This window comes from Ursus maritimus, unplaced genomic scaffold (assembly GCF_017311325.1).
Source record: "Ursus maritimus isolate PB19 unplaced genomic scaffold, ASM1731132v1 scaffold_18, whole genome shotgun sequence".
In the NCBI taxonomy this organism is placed as follows: Eukaryota; Metazoa; Chordata; class Mammalia; order Carnivora; family Ursidae; genus Ursus; species Ursus maritimus.
The window spans coordinates 14,293,850-14,308,107 of NW_024424230.1; the positions used below are offsets into that span (position 1 = coordinate 14,293,850).

The 14,258-nt window shown below is 42.4% G+C and overlaps 1 protein-coding gene across 1 annotated transcript in view; it reads right to left on the reverse strand.

The window, feature by feature from the left end:
- Positions 1-7,352: 7,352 nt before the first annotated feature.
- The window catches only part of CDH20 (cadherin 20), a 49,097-nt gene continuing 42,191 nt past the window's right edge, over positions 7,353-14,258 (reverse strand). The window contains exons 10-11 of the mRNA XM_008705403.2: positions 12,808-13,059; positions 7,353-8,822 (exon numbers count right to left, since the gene is read on the reverse strand). Of these exons, the coding sequence (XP_008703625.2) occupies positions 8,317-8,822; positions 12,808-13,059 (758 nt within the window). The 3' untranslated portion in view covers positions 7,353-8,316. The remainder of the gene's footprint in view (positions 8,823-12,807; positions 13,060-14,258) is intronic.

Consider the following 14,258-nt stretch of genomic DNA (forward strand, 5'->3'; position numbering starts at 1 on the left):
GCTGTGACTTCCTATTTCTGTGACCTGAAATATTTTTTTGTGGTTTTTTTTTTTTCTCTTCGAGATAAAATGGGACAGTCCCATCATTTTCTTTTCCCTCATAAAAAAGTGTTCAGACAAGAGGACAACAGACCAATTAAGGTGATGCTAAAGGATGATCCCTAATCAAATTCTTTTTTAATTGAGCCTCAAGTTTACCAGTGAACTCTAACAGTGAGGAGAGCATGGAAATGAAATGAGAAGAAACCAGCACTCCACTTCTATTTCAAGAAAAAAGCTCTCTCTTTTCCCCCCAAAGAAAGGGATTATACTAGAGCCATTTCATTGTGCTGTTGTACGTCTGCAACCAATAACAGCTTTGAATGATGAACGGTCCCCACAGTAGGAGACTCTGCTACAGAGAGGCTCTCGATAACGGTATACTTAATAAATAGAAATATGAGCACGACTTGACCTTCCAAGTTGGATGTATTATTATTCACTTTACCTGTTCACTGTCTCAGTGGGTGCTGTCACAGAGACTGTGACTAAAAACCCTGATAAAGACTTCTCTGCCAAGTCCCATAAATAATCTGTTTGCCCAATGTGCCTGAGGTATACATGGCATATGCTTAGATCCATGTGGGCGTCTGGATGGGGTAAGTGGCTTTGAGTTTACAGAGAATTTGTACCCAGTTTGTAGGTACGGGACACACTCTAAATATGGCAGTCTGCCAGTGTCCTCCGGAAACAGCCTCCTGCTCCTTTGAGGGGAGGTTAACCTGGGTTATATAAAGTCCCTGATAATGAAGTCCTAGCTAATGACATCTATTTTTAAAAAATTCTTACATCTGTAGTGAAATCATGCTTTCAGGAAAGAACACAAGATGGGAACTTCGAAAGCATGATTACTCAGTGTTTCTCAGATGACTTACGTCAGCTGTCCTTGCCTGGCTTTGCCACCCGCTGTGAAGGCCAGCCTTCAATCCTCCAGGCTTACGGTGTACAAGGGATATCAATAATCAATGGTAAAGAATGTGTGCAGAGCTCACTACCGTGTTCTAATTCCCAGAGGAGCCAACGGCAGCAGCACGCAAGGTGAGCATTTTCTCCTTTTCTTTTTTGATTTGAGGTCAATGCGTGTGAAATACTTTGTGTGAAAACACCAGGCACAGTACCTGTGTTCCAGTCGGTGCTCAATAGTTGGCAGTTTCCTTCTCCCTTCTCTTTCCGAAACTCGGCAGCTCGGCAGCAGTGATGTCAGTCAGCCTGGAGCATGCTGACGAGGGCCTGTGTCCCCTCTTGGGTAAAAGTCATATTCATCCTCAGGTAATGTCCCTCCTTTAAGAATCTCATCTTGCACTGACCACCAGATAGTCCAACGGTCGACGTCCCGAGAAGTCATCGGCAAATGCAAACATTTGAGGTTGATGAGGCTAGTCGTGGGGGTAAACACCAGGCCGGAGAGACGGGGCCCCTCGATAGGCTTGTGAGGAATAGCAATTAGGATGAGTGACTGTCACTGCATATGGGCCTGCTCTTTGAAGGTGAATTTTTTCACTTGGCAGTGCAGCTCTTCACCTACAGAGTGAAGCCAAGGGGCAACGCACTGGTATGGCGCCCGTGGTCCACTGCACAGCAGAGCGTGGGACCCCACTCAGAGCGTTGTCCTTTTACTGTGGAGCGTGAGAACCAGTGGGCACTTAGTGCTGTTTTCAGCAAGCAGCACGCCTCTCTCCATTCTCCGCAACCTCTCTGCACCGCCCACGTCAGGGGGATCACATGAATGGAAGTGTCTCTTCTCAGCCATCTGGTGATTCACTCTTCCCGACCCCCTGCCTGAGCTGGGAGAGCTGCTCCCGTGCTAAGTCAGCTGAAGAGGGCCGCCGCCGCCTGTGGCCTGCCAGACAACCGGCAGCCTCAGAGGCCTTCTCCGTTCCCTCGGAACATGTGCAGTGGCTGGGTCAAAAAAGGGAAAAACCCCACAGGGCAAACTCGCAAATTAGTTAGTTAATTAATATGTAAACTGGTGTGTGTATGTGTTGGAGATCCAGCCAAAATGACAGGGGCGCGTAAAGGACGCATGCTTATTTTTTACGTTAAAATAGAGCTTCTAAAATGTACTGCATAAGGTTTGTATTGGTTTTCCAGGGAAGGCATAACTAATTATTACGAACTGTGTTGTTTACAACGATGGGAGTTTATTCTCTCACAGTTCTGGAGTCTAGAAGTGTGAAATCCAGGTGTGGGCAGGGTTGGTTCTTTCTGGAAGCTCCGAGGGGGAATTTGTTCCATGCTTTCTTAGTTTTTGGTGGTTACCAGCAGTCCTTGAAGCATCACTCCAACCTCTGCCTCAGTTGTCACACGGTGCTCCCCTCCCTGTCTCTGTTTCTTTGACTAACTTTCTCTTTTATGAAGACAGCAGTCACGGGACAAAGGCCGACCCTAATCCAGGATGACCTCATCTTAACTTTATCACATCTGTAAACAAAGACCCTATTTCCAAATCAGGTCAGGTTCACAGGGTTAGGGTTTGAACCTATCTTTTGGCAGACACAGTTCAACTCATAGCAAGGGTCAGAGGCAGAGCAGTTAAAAAAAAGAGAGAGAGCCTTTTAAAAATGGAGTTATAATAATTGGATAAATGGAGCTAGAACAATTGGATATCCATATGTGAAAAAAAAGAAAAAAAAAGAGACTCAATGCAAACCTGCTAATCTACAAAAATAAACTCAAAATGGATCATAAAACCTAAAACCATAAAACTCCAAAATAAAACATGGAAGAAAATCTTTGTGACCTTGGGTAGGCAAAGATTTCTTAGAGATGACACCAAAGCACAATCTGTAAGAGACTAAATCAATGAATTGGGTTTTATAAAAATCAAAAACTCTTGCCCTTCAAAAGACATTGTTAAGAGAATGAAAAGACAAGCCACAGACTGGGAGAAAATCTTTGCAAAGCATGTACCTGATAAAGGACTTATATCTAGAAAACGTAAGGAAATCTCAAAATTCAACAATAATGAAACAAACTCAACCAAAAATGGGCAAATACATCTGGATACTCCACTAAAGAGGATATATGGATCGTAAAAAAGTGCTCGAAAAGATGTTCACCATTGTAAGTCACTAGGGTATCAGAAACTAGAACCACCATGAGATACTATAATACTCCTATTGTAATGATTAAAATGACAAAAACTGACCACGCCAAGGGGTGGTGAGCGTGTGGAAGAAATGGCAACTCTCATACACTGCTCGTGGGAACATAAAATGATAAAAAGACTTTGGAAAATAGTTTGCAGTTCAACATCACAAAATGTATACCCTCATGATTCCAGGCATTCCATCTCTATGTATTTACCTATGAGAAGAAAATATATATGTCCCTACAAAGACTCGTATGCGAATATTCTTAGCAGCCTAACTTGTAATGGACAAAAGCTGCCAACAATGCAAATGTGCATCAGCACGTGACTTGCTATGGACTGAACTGTGTCTCCCCCAAATTTATATGTTGAAAGCCCTCATGCTTAATGTGACTGTATTTGGAGTAAAGAGGTCATTAAGGTTAAATGAGGTCATAAGGGTGGGGGTCATAAGGGTGACCTGGATGAATCTCAAAAAATGCTGAGGTAAGAACCCAGATCTTCCCCATGCCCACATAACACAATACACACTGTATGATTTCATTTATATAAAACTCTAGAAAATGCAAACTAATCCATAGAAAGCACAACAGTGGTTGACTGGTGTTGGGGGGGGGAGGGGAAGGCAGGTGCGGGAAGGATGTATTATGAAGGGGTGTGAGAAAACCTTTGGGGGTGACAGATATACTCACTATCTTGATTGTGGTCATGGCTTCATGGGTCTATATGTAAGTCAACACTTACTAAATTATATACCTTAATTACTTTTATTGTATGTTAATTATACCTCAATAAAAATATATGCTTGTTGTATGTTGGCTATTTTGCTAGCTGTTTTCATGGAATATTCTCTTACTTCTTAACGTACTGTGTGGTAGGGATACGACTGAATTTCAGAGAATACATGCATAGAACAAGAATGTAGTCTATAGAGAGGAGGAGGAGTAGAAGAGAGAAAGGGAATGGTGACTAGCATAAAAAATTATTCCTGGGATGCAGGGAGGAGACAGGCAGAAGAAAGGGAAAGACAATGTGGCTGATCACATTTTCCAATAGTGGGCACATTATTTCTTCTTGAAATGTAGTCCTGACTCTCTTCCCGTTGAGAGGTGGAGTTTATGTTTCCCCATTTTCAACAGAGGGAGGATTGTGACTACCATGGAAGTAACGTTATATGAGTTCTGGTCATAAAGTATGATTGAATTTTCGCCTTTCTTGGGACGTTCGCTCCTGGAACTCAGCACCTGTGATGTGGGGAAGCCCAAGGAGCCACGAGAGGTCTTTTTGGCAGTCCCGTCAGGTCTGCATAGCCAGCACCAACCCCCAGACATTGGAAGAGGTGGATGAGTCACCCCCAACCTTTGGTCACCCCAGCTAAGGTCCTGACATCGTGGAGCAGACAGGAGGTGTCCCTGGTGGATCTTTCCTGAATTTCCACCCACAGAATCTGTGAGCATGATAAAGTCATTGTCTTTTTACACCACTAAGTTTGGAGTGTCTTTTTATGTAGCAATAGACACAAAAGAGGGATTAGGGAGGAAGGGGAAGACATGGAAATAATAAAAGAGAAGTTAGCCTTTCTGAAAAGTTAGAAAAAATTCATAGGTAGTTTAAATCCCTTTTGAGGGTTGATACTCCCGAGAAGTGGTCTAAGGCTTTTTGGGATGGGAAGTAACCCTTGTCATCATGAGTACCAGAAAGGTGGCCATGAGAGCAAAAGTACTGGAGTGGAAGAAACTCCCTCATCATCAGCCCCCTGACAATCCTTTCAAAATCAAAAGTGTGGCCAAACACATGGGGTAGGATTTGCAAGCTTCCTGTCTCGGGAATAAAGAATTCAGAAAAATTTTGTTTCGGGTTAATGTTATGGTTAATTGCACATAATATAAATTAGTACTCATGGTTTTTGTACAACATGAATCACAAGAAAACAGATATGCCTCATTAGTGGATCATTTTAAAAGGAGGATTCCTTGATCTAATTTTGTCCATTCCCTATATCAGAACCTTGACCCTTAATCAAACAAAAGCCTCCTAAATCCAGGTATTTATGCATAAAAATATTTGAAAGTTCTTTTGCTCTATTACAGAGATGACAAATGGATTTGAGAATGAGTCCATCTGCAACAAGAGCTACTTGTAGAGTTATCCCGTGTTAATGTAGTCCCACCACTATGGAGAATATATAATGAGTTCTGACACCAAGGTCCAGTTCTGCATCACTAGTGAACTAGTAACAACCTGTAATCAATGTGCCTGTGCTGATTGTGGCTTGTCTGAATTTTGTTTTCAGGATTTACAGATTTTGTGTGTGTGTGTGTGAACCATTCCATCTTTGTCTTTGCCATCTGCCATGTTGGGATATTCTGCTTTTTTGTTTCAGAAAATTCATTGATCATTTTTATCTGCTTGTGTTTTTGTTCCAGAATAGTTTCAGACAGTCTCATTAACTGATTCCTACCGATGCTCCTGTTTCCCCCCAACATGTAAATTATAGGCTAGCTCCTTTATCTGTTAACAAAACAATGGCTGAATAATTTTACAGCTCTCTTGCCTAAACTAATCACATTCTGCCTCCCGTCTGGTGGTGATAATGTTTTCTTTTCAGAGGGACCAGCATTTCTGGTAAACCGTTGCAGTGGAAAGGGAATTTTAAAACTCATTTGGAGGAAGGGTCTCTTTCAGCGTAGTAGAGTGTGAGCTGAAATGGATATCTTACTCTATGCTTCTCTCACACTTCCTGTATCACACCATTAAATATCCTCCCAGGGACCAGAAGCTCCAGGAGTTTGTTTAATCTCTTCATGCCCAGTATCATGGGTACTGAATTTGCAGGATGTGGGGCATGATAACCTCCTGTAGTTAGGATAACAGCTGTTCCTAGTTCTTAATACATGCAATATAAAGTGAGATAGTCACAAAATTATCCTCAGGGCTAGTGACAGAAAGGAAAAATGTTATAGGGGTTAATTTGCTCACATTCAAATAACTGGTATGTTGTAGAGGCTGGTTTGGACTCAAGTTCATGCTTTCTTCCTTTCTTTGCTAAGTTTATTTATTTTTATATCACACCTTACTCTCATACAGGATGTGTGAGAGTTGCCTTCCACGGGAAGAAAGGGTTAGTCTACTTAAGTTTGATGATAAGAATTTGATTGGCTATTAGTGTACCATGTCGTAGGCCATAAGACAGATCCTTCTGGCTCCTGGACCCTCATCAGCCTTCTCACACACTTCTGCCAAACTGTCCTTTACACTGGGAAAAAAAAAAAAAAAACAACACCAAAAACCCAACACACCATTTTATGGATGGAATGGGCCCCAGTGCAAGTAGGTTGATAATCTAATCTTCCTGTGTGTGAGAGAGACTGGCCATACAACAGAGGTTCTCAAAGTGTGATCCCTGGACCAGTGGCATCAGCACCACCTAGAAACTTGTTAGAAATGCAAATTGCCCCAGATTAACTGAATTGGAAACTCCAGGGGCAGTTGGGCCCAACAAGCTATTATTTAACAAATGTTCCAGGAGATTCTGACACCCATTAAAATTTGAGAATCATTTTTATAAACAAGACCCACAGAAAACTATTTTGTTCACAACCAATTGTGAGGCAAGGAAAGATGAGTAAGATATGGTCCCAGTCTTCTGTGAACTCATCCAGTATTGGTGAGCTGTACAGATTTGGTATATACATATTTGTACACATGTTTGTACATATTTGATTTGCCAATAGAACAGAGATAAAAGTAGCATAGTGGCCTGTCTTCTTGGTGGCTACGTGGAAAACCCTCTCACAAAATGAAAAATATGGGGGCAATTCACCCTTATATCATTGATATTATCAAACCATCCTTTACTCTTTTCAGAGATGGGGGTATGAGGGTGTTCATGGAAAGCTTAACAGTTGGAACCATAACGTTCATGTGTTCAGTGACTGAAAAAGAAAGCACAGAGTCGTGCTTCTCTGCTGCTGCCTTTGCCTTACGAATCAGCTCCAGACCCAGCAACCTGAGGCCAGGTTAAGATCACAAGGCCATCTTTGTGCTCTGCAATTAAACAAATGTGCAATAGACTTTCCCTTCTATTTAACTTTTATTAAAAGAAGTGCTAGGGTACTGAGATGCAGTACATCATATTTATTACCAAAATTATTAACAAATATACAAAACTTATACATGTAATTTTCTTACATCCATTTATTCTCTATAATACTGATTTTTGTTCAAGTAGGTTATCTACAGTATGTAAACATCCCTTGGATTGACCTCACACAGATTAGGAAAGCCCTCTAACCCATGCTTTTATCAGATACTTCTTCTTATTTGGCTTTCATTTGTAGCATCTAATCTTCACATTTGGCACATGGAAGAGACATCTACAGTGCAAAAGAGGCAGATTTTCTGGTTTCGATCTGAACAATTTTGCAGGGGCACAGTTAAAGAGCCGAGAGAACAGAGCACTCTAACTTGATGGAGTTGGATTCGTTGTAATGCCAACAACTCTTGGTTCAGCCATTAAACTTGAGCACAAAGTCAATGCCTCTTCCTTCTCCCATCCCCCACCCACCCGTCATGCAAGGCCGAGTCGCCTTAACCTTGTCTCAAAAGGGTTAAAAGAAATCCCATCCGTCCCAAGACAAGTAGGTTAATTTCACCGAGTAACAATTTTTCAGTGTTCTTTTGTGTGGGTTGATTTGTGCGGTTTGATGAGCCAGCAAAACTCTTAAGTGGAGAATAAAGTAAGATTTAAAAAAAAAAGGGAGCCAAAAAGAAAAAAAGGATATGAGAGTCAAACTTCCCTTCAGTTGCCACCTATGTATGTTAAGACCAGAAAGTCTTCGGTGGTGGCAAAGTGACAAAGTGACAAAGGCCTTGGCGAATGGGAGAGAAAAGCCAAGCTCACCATAACTTAACCTTGGACTCCAAGCCCTTGAATACAGTGTCACAAAAATTAAAAAGAAAAAAGGAAAGAAAGGTAATTGGAGTTTCTGCCCCCCTCTTCCTGCGTTTCCTTTTGATTACTTAACTTAATGTAACCAAGTAAAGCTGATCCAGAGAGAACTCTCTTCGCCGCTCACCCCCTACTCGCTCTCCAGCACAGTATTGCTCGTGTGGTTGGCTGCACCTTCGGCGAGCGTCCGCCGAGAACGTCTGGGTTTGGACGCGCGCCTGCCTCCCGGCTTCCGTCACCACAGGGGCGCGGGCCCCTCCGACGCCCCGTAGAGCTCCGCCAGCTTCCGGAAGCGGGGCCCCCAGTCCGTCAAGAAGTCGAAGCTTTGCTCCGAGTCCGACGTGGCCGACTGCAGGGAGCTCAGCGACCCGGCCACGGAGCCGTCCCCCTCGAACATGTACGTCTGGAGGGAGTCGAAGGGCGGGGCCCACAGGTCCATGTCGGCCTCGTAGAGCTTGGCCAGCACGTAGCTGTGGACCGTGCTGTTCACGGCGCACGTCTGAGGCACGTAGCGGGAGAGGCTCTCAATCTCGGGCAGCATGTCCTGCCGCGTCTTGGGGGCGCCTCCCCCCTGCGCCTCCCGGGGGTTCCACATGGCCGCGATGTCAAAGGCCTCGGTGTCCTCCTCGCCGCCACCCTCGTCATCGTAGCGGACTATGTTCTCATGGATGTTCTCCTCGTCATCGATGATGTACGGCTGTTTCCGGTGCCTCCTCATGGACAGAATGAGCAGCACCAGCACTGCCGGGAACAAAGAGGACAGGATCTTTACCCAAGAGACCTGGAGGTGTGTTCCATGATTTGAAGTAGCCATGATTAACCACAGGTATGGGAAGAGTTCTTTGAGTGCTGAGCTCAGAGACAGCATTTGGATATTTTAAACCACAGGGTCTACCTCGTTCTCACTCACACTGCAAGGTCAGATTGAAAATTTGTAGGCAAACGAAGCCCTATATTTTTTCCAGGTGGTTCAGTTAGAGGTTGCATATGAAGTTTCTTTGCATCAGCTTGCTGCTTTGAAATTGTGTGGGTGTGTGTGTACACTGAGCCACCCCAAAATTAAATCCCATTAAGCAGAAAGCACTACGGCGTGGTGTGGAGTCTATGCTAAGGATCAGACAATGTCCTCTGGCCATATAAGGATGAGTATATATTTCTGATAACGTGGAAATCTTACTATGTAGGTGGAATCCTGCTTTTTTACATAGTATCTTAGTAGGATTCTACTCTGTAAATGTAATCACATATTAATACATATGCATAGAGACATATAGGCTAAGTATGAATCAAAGTCTTAGTCTTTTTATGCCTCTTTCAAAAAATAAGAGAGTATAAGTGATCACTCTTTTCCAATAAACTCCGATTCCTCAGAAAGCCTTCTGTTAGCTGGTTGTGACTCTGGATCCAGTGATGTTCATGGAAGGGAGGGAATGAGCAGTGACATTTTATATAATTCATCACGTTATCAAAGAAGCTCCACACTGTTAGATGTGCCCTTGCAGGTTTGGATAAAATTTTATCCCAACAAATGTATTTTTTTTCCAGGATGTGTTCACTGGGGTTTAAAGGAGAGATAAAGATAATTCCATTGAACTGTTTATCTCCTGTGACTGAAAATGTTTTCCAGGAAGTGTGTTGAGGTTTTAGCTGTAGAACTGCTATTGATTTTTTTTTTTTTTTCTGATGTGCTTTGTTACAGCTGGTGAATGGTAACAACTTGACAACACTGCAAAATAAAACTGCAGTTTACCAAGGGGGAGAAAAATGGAGTTCAGTCATATGCCTAGTAAAATTATGAACTGACTTAAAAAATTCACCGTAATGATTTAAAAAATTTGGATATAGAATGTGCTTTTTGTAAATTGCAGTTGATGATGTTAATACCTAATAATTTCCCAAATAGCTTCGGTGACAAAATGCATGCACAGGAAACAGTTATATACTCTTTAGTATATTTTCTCTGTGTGCCAAAATATGACTCATGGACTCTACCCAATTGTGAGATTTCAGAGAAGTGGACTAATAGGGCTTTAAGGAAGTGGGGGCTTAAACTGGGTGTGGGAGGCTGGGGTGTGATCTGGGTGGATGCAGGCTGGATAAATGGGATTCTAAATGAACATGCTGTGTTTGTGGGGCTGAGTAACAGTTACTAAACTCAAATATTTTTTAGACACTATGGAAAGCAACAGAGAAACAACATTGAATATGACATGATTTTCGGATTTATAAACTTGTAATCTAAGGAGATTATAGACCCTGATGATTAATACAAATCAGGCAGTGATAAGGGCTATCGTAGGGTTATAAGTGTTGCAAAGAGAATACAGAAGCAGGGCTGGGCAGTTCTTCCTAGGGGACTGAAAAACCTTCACACAGATGATATTGGAATGGTAGGGGTGGTATTTAAGAAAATGCTAGGAAGCAAAATTAGAAAAGTCTTTGGATACCTGCCAGAAAGACTTCTGATGATAGAGAATTAGGCAGTTTATAGAATTGGTCCATCTTACATTTATCTTATAAATATCTTACATATATCTTATTTTTTTGATACTCTGATTTAAAGAACAGGTATTGGATAATGCCCTGAAAATCAGATTCTGGGAAACATGGTGCTATTCAACTGAAAGGCTTCCCTGACAGAAGAGAATCAGTTCTAGGGATGTTTATTCTTTAGCTATTATAGGCACAGTGCGTAGGGCCTATGAGATTTTCCAGGAACTAGATATATACTAGAGACATGGAAAAAAACCTTTAAAGTCGAGATTAGTATGTTTATTTAATTGTCCACAAAATGTAGCATTTTGTTGGCAAATCCACTACAATTCAATCTTACTCAGTTTTATGAATTATATTTTATTTAGGATGTGCATTCTTAGAAATAAGAGTGCTTAAAATTATGAACATTTTATATAAAGTTGCATATAAAGCTCTGCTCAGTTTAGCTCCTGAAAACTATTCCGTACAATTCAAAAGCTAAGACATGATGGGTTTGGGAGGCACAGTATAAATCGCCCCTTGCACACCATTTCTGGCTTGAGAGCCTCTCTGTGCCAGTCTTTTTAAATCAATCTTTCTGTAATGATGGCTTTTTCTACTCTTTGTGGGCAAGGGTGAACTTATAATGCAGACATTTTCCAAAGACAGAAGTAGGAACAGTCAGGTTGGAAATTTCTCCTAGGAGCAAGTTTCTTCAAAGGCATCTTGTAGCTTATTCTGTTCTGCACTCAAGGACTCCCAATGCCATCTTATGGACACTCAGGGAATTGCAGGAGGGTGTTTGTCAATGCAGACCGGGACCAGAAACTGTAACAATTCTCTGATGCAGGGATCTGAGGATTTAGAAAAGTTACTTATTTATATTACTTCCCTTTTCATATAGCACTGAACTAAAACAACCAAATCAAATCATATGTGGTATTTGTAAATGTTTTTTGAGAAGCATATTCCACAGACCTACCTAGAAATTCAATCAAGTGCTGACATTTTGCAGTTGGGACCTTCTGTCTTTGGTCTGACTCAGTCTCTTGGTGCAGAGGTAAACCTGGGGTCAAGGGGTTACATGGATATCTGCATGCCTATTCTAATTTGAATCCCCAGGGCTCTATTCTTTTCCCTCATAGAATGGTAGGATTTCTCTCATATTGAGTGATATTTACTAAGTCTGCTTTTTTCTAAACAAAATATGTGTGCAATGAATTAATTCAATCAGAAGAGTTGGGATATATGTACAGATATTTTTGTGGTTTTCAGAGTTAGTTGAGGTGTTTTATTGTTTGTTTTTGAGTGTTGAGTTCAAAAACAATTGCTCAGATGGCCTTATGTGCAAGGGAGATGGGTGGCTGTCTTGCTGTATGATTTGAGCAGAGAAATAAAGGATCCTCTCCCTCACTAGTGCTCTCTCACTAGCCTGTCGTCGCATCTTTTATGTTACCGTCAGTGGCACATCAGCCCTGTGTAGTCACTGTTCCTCGTTAGATGGTCACAGTGCCTCGGAGGGGTGCTAACGCCCCCAAATAGCTTATTCTCCCAGTTAGCCATGGGGTTCACTCTGTCACTTCTCTCAGGTCTTTGCTCAAAGGTCTCCTTATCAGGGAGGCCTTCCCTGACCACCTTGTTTAAAATGGCATCTACCCTTGTCTCCTGTCCCTTCAGGATACCCTGTCCTTCTCTGTAACACCTACCACCTCCAGAATTTGGGGGATGAACATTTAGGACAAGAGCCTTACCACTCGAATACAGGGATGCACAGTGTAGGGTCTGCTGCATTTCACTTCTGGCTCTGCCTCTGACATTTGGCCTTGGGCCTGTCACTCTCTCTTTGTGATTTAGCTACTATTTATCCGAAATGAAGGTGTTAGAAGAGGTGTATATCGTATCCTGCCCAAAATTGTCATGTTGATTCTGTGGTGTCAAAATGAACTCGCTTAGCTCTGAAGTAAGCTTTGTGAAGGCTGGAATGTGTCTGCTTTATTAATCCCAGCACCTAGAATGGTACCCCAGCCCATAGTAGATGCTTGACAAATATATTTGCTTTGGTCTGGTCAAAGAGGCCATGAGTTCCTTGAAGGAAGGGACTATCTTCAGTTTCTTTATTCTTTCCCAGCCTTACTCTGGCACCTTTTTAATAAGCGTGGCATAGAAAACCGGTTCTGAGCACCTGTGTTAGAATGGTAGCTAAGTAAGTACTTGCAGGACCCCACAGAAGAGAAGGGAGCCACTTGCTCACCTAAGAGGACAAAGATGCAGGCCAGGATGGCGATGAGGGCACCCCGGCTCAAACTGACAGGGAGCATGTAGGCCTCGGGGCTGCAGGACAGGACGTGGCCGTCGTCGTCACAGCTGCACACCTGGATGGTCAGCGTGCCCGTGCTGCTCAGCACCGGCTGCCCGCTGTCTGCTATCAGGATAGGCAGGTAGAAGACACTCTGCTCCTGTTGCCGGAAGCCAGACCTCCTGGTGAGAATCCGGGCAGTGTTATCTGAAGAAAACAGGGATTCCAGGGTTGAAAAAAGGGAGAGGAAAAGTGGGAGGGAAGAAGGAAATGGAAGAACCAACAAGTGCATTAATTTCTTGGATTGAGGAAAGCAAGAGGGCAGGGGTGGGATGTGGGAAGGCTGGAGAGGGAGTGTCAAACAGTCCTTGGAGGCGGTTAGCTATGGCCACCTCTGGTTTGTCTGGATCAGCATTTGAATTCAGAAACCATGGATTTGTGTTCGCTTCCAGGCAAAACCCTGAGGCCTAAAGACAGAAACCCTTTTTGAGAGTCTCTCTTACCCTTTGTGACATGAAGTGCCCAGGGCGAACCGTTAGACTTCAGATCTAACTGAAATGTTCCGATGAAAGCTTGATAGGAATGAACAATCACTGGCCACTTGTGGGCCCTGTTTGTTCCCACTCAGCAGCTGTCCAAGGCCCTGGGGCTGCTTTGTGCCTCCAGAAAAAGAATGCTGAGGAGCCCGCTTGACTGTGGCAGGTTGCTTATTTTTGCCACTTTGACTGGAATTCATGTCTTTCGCTATTTTCTTTTAATGCCTCTGAAATGCAGTCACCAGCTCCTCCTGTGCTTTCTGAAGAACCTGCTCATTTAGCAGAAGCTTATTTGAAATCCCCTAATCACGTGATACACCCTGTTATTTCCCCCTACTTGTGGTCTAAGGTGACACAGTTAATAAGAACTTGGTGAAAAGTCATTCCTGATCAGCAATACTAGTTTTTTTTCCCCTCTAGTTTTAAAGGGGAGTAGCAGAATTATTTGATGTGTTTCCACAAAGGTGGGGTGTATGTGTGTATTTATATTTATATTTGCCTAATGTAGTGTTCTGGGATCTTTTATTTTTTTAATCTGTGTTTTCAAGTTTCTTTGAGTGGGTTTGAATTATAAGTCATATATTTTTTGCAAAGTTCAGATCATTTTCAGGAGAGGAAAAAAGTTGAGAGATGTGATAGGACATGGAAGCAGTGACTCTCAAAGCTAGCATCAACATGGAAGGTCCTTCGAATGTGTTTTACATTTCACAAGGAAGAGTCTAGAACTTCACAAAAACTTCTGACAGCCTAACCAAAGTAAACATTGTTAATTTTCAATATTTCTGGTTCTCCTTTCTTTTCTTGGGCATAATAAAGGATTATACTTTTCTACCTTCTTAAATTTTGGCATGTCTATTATGATTTGCTTTT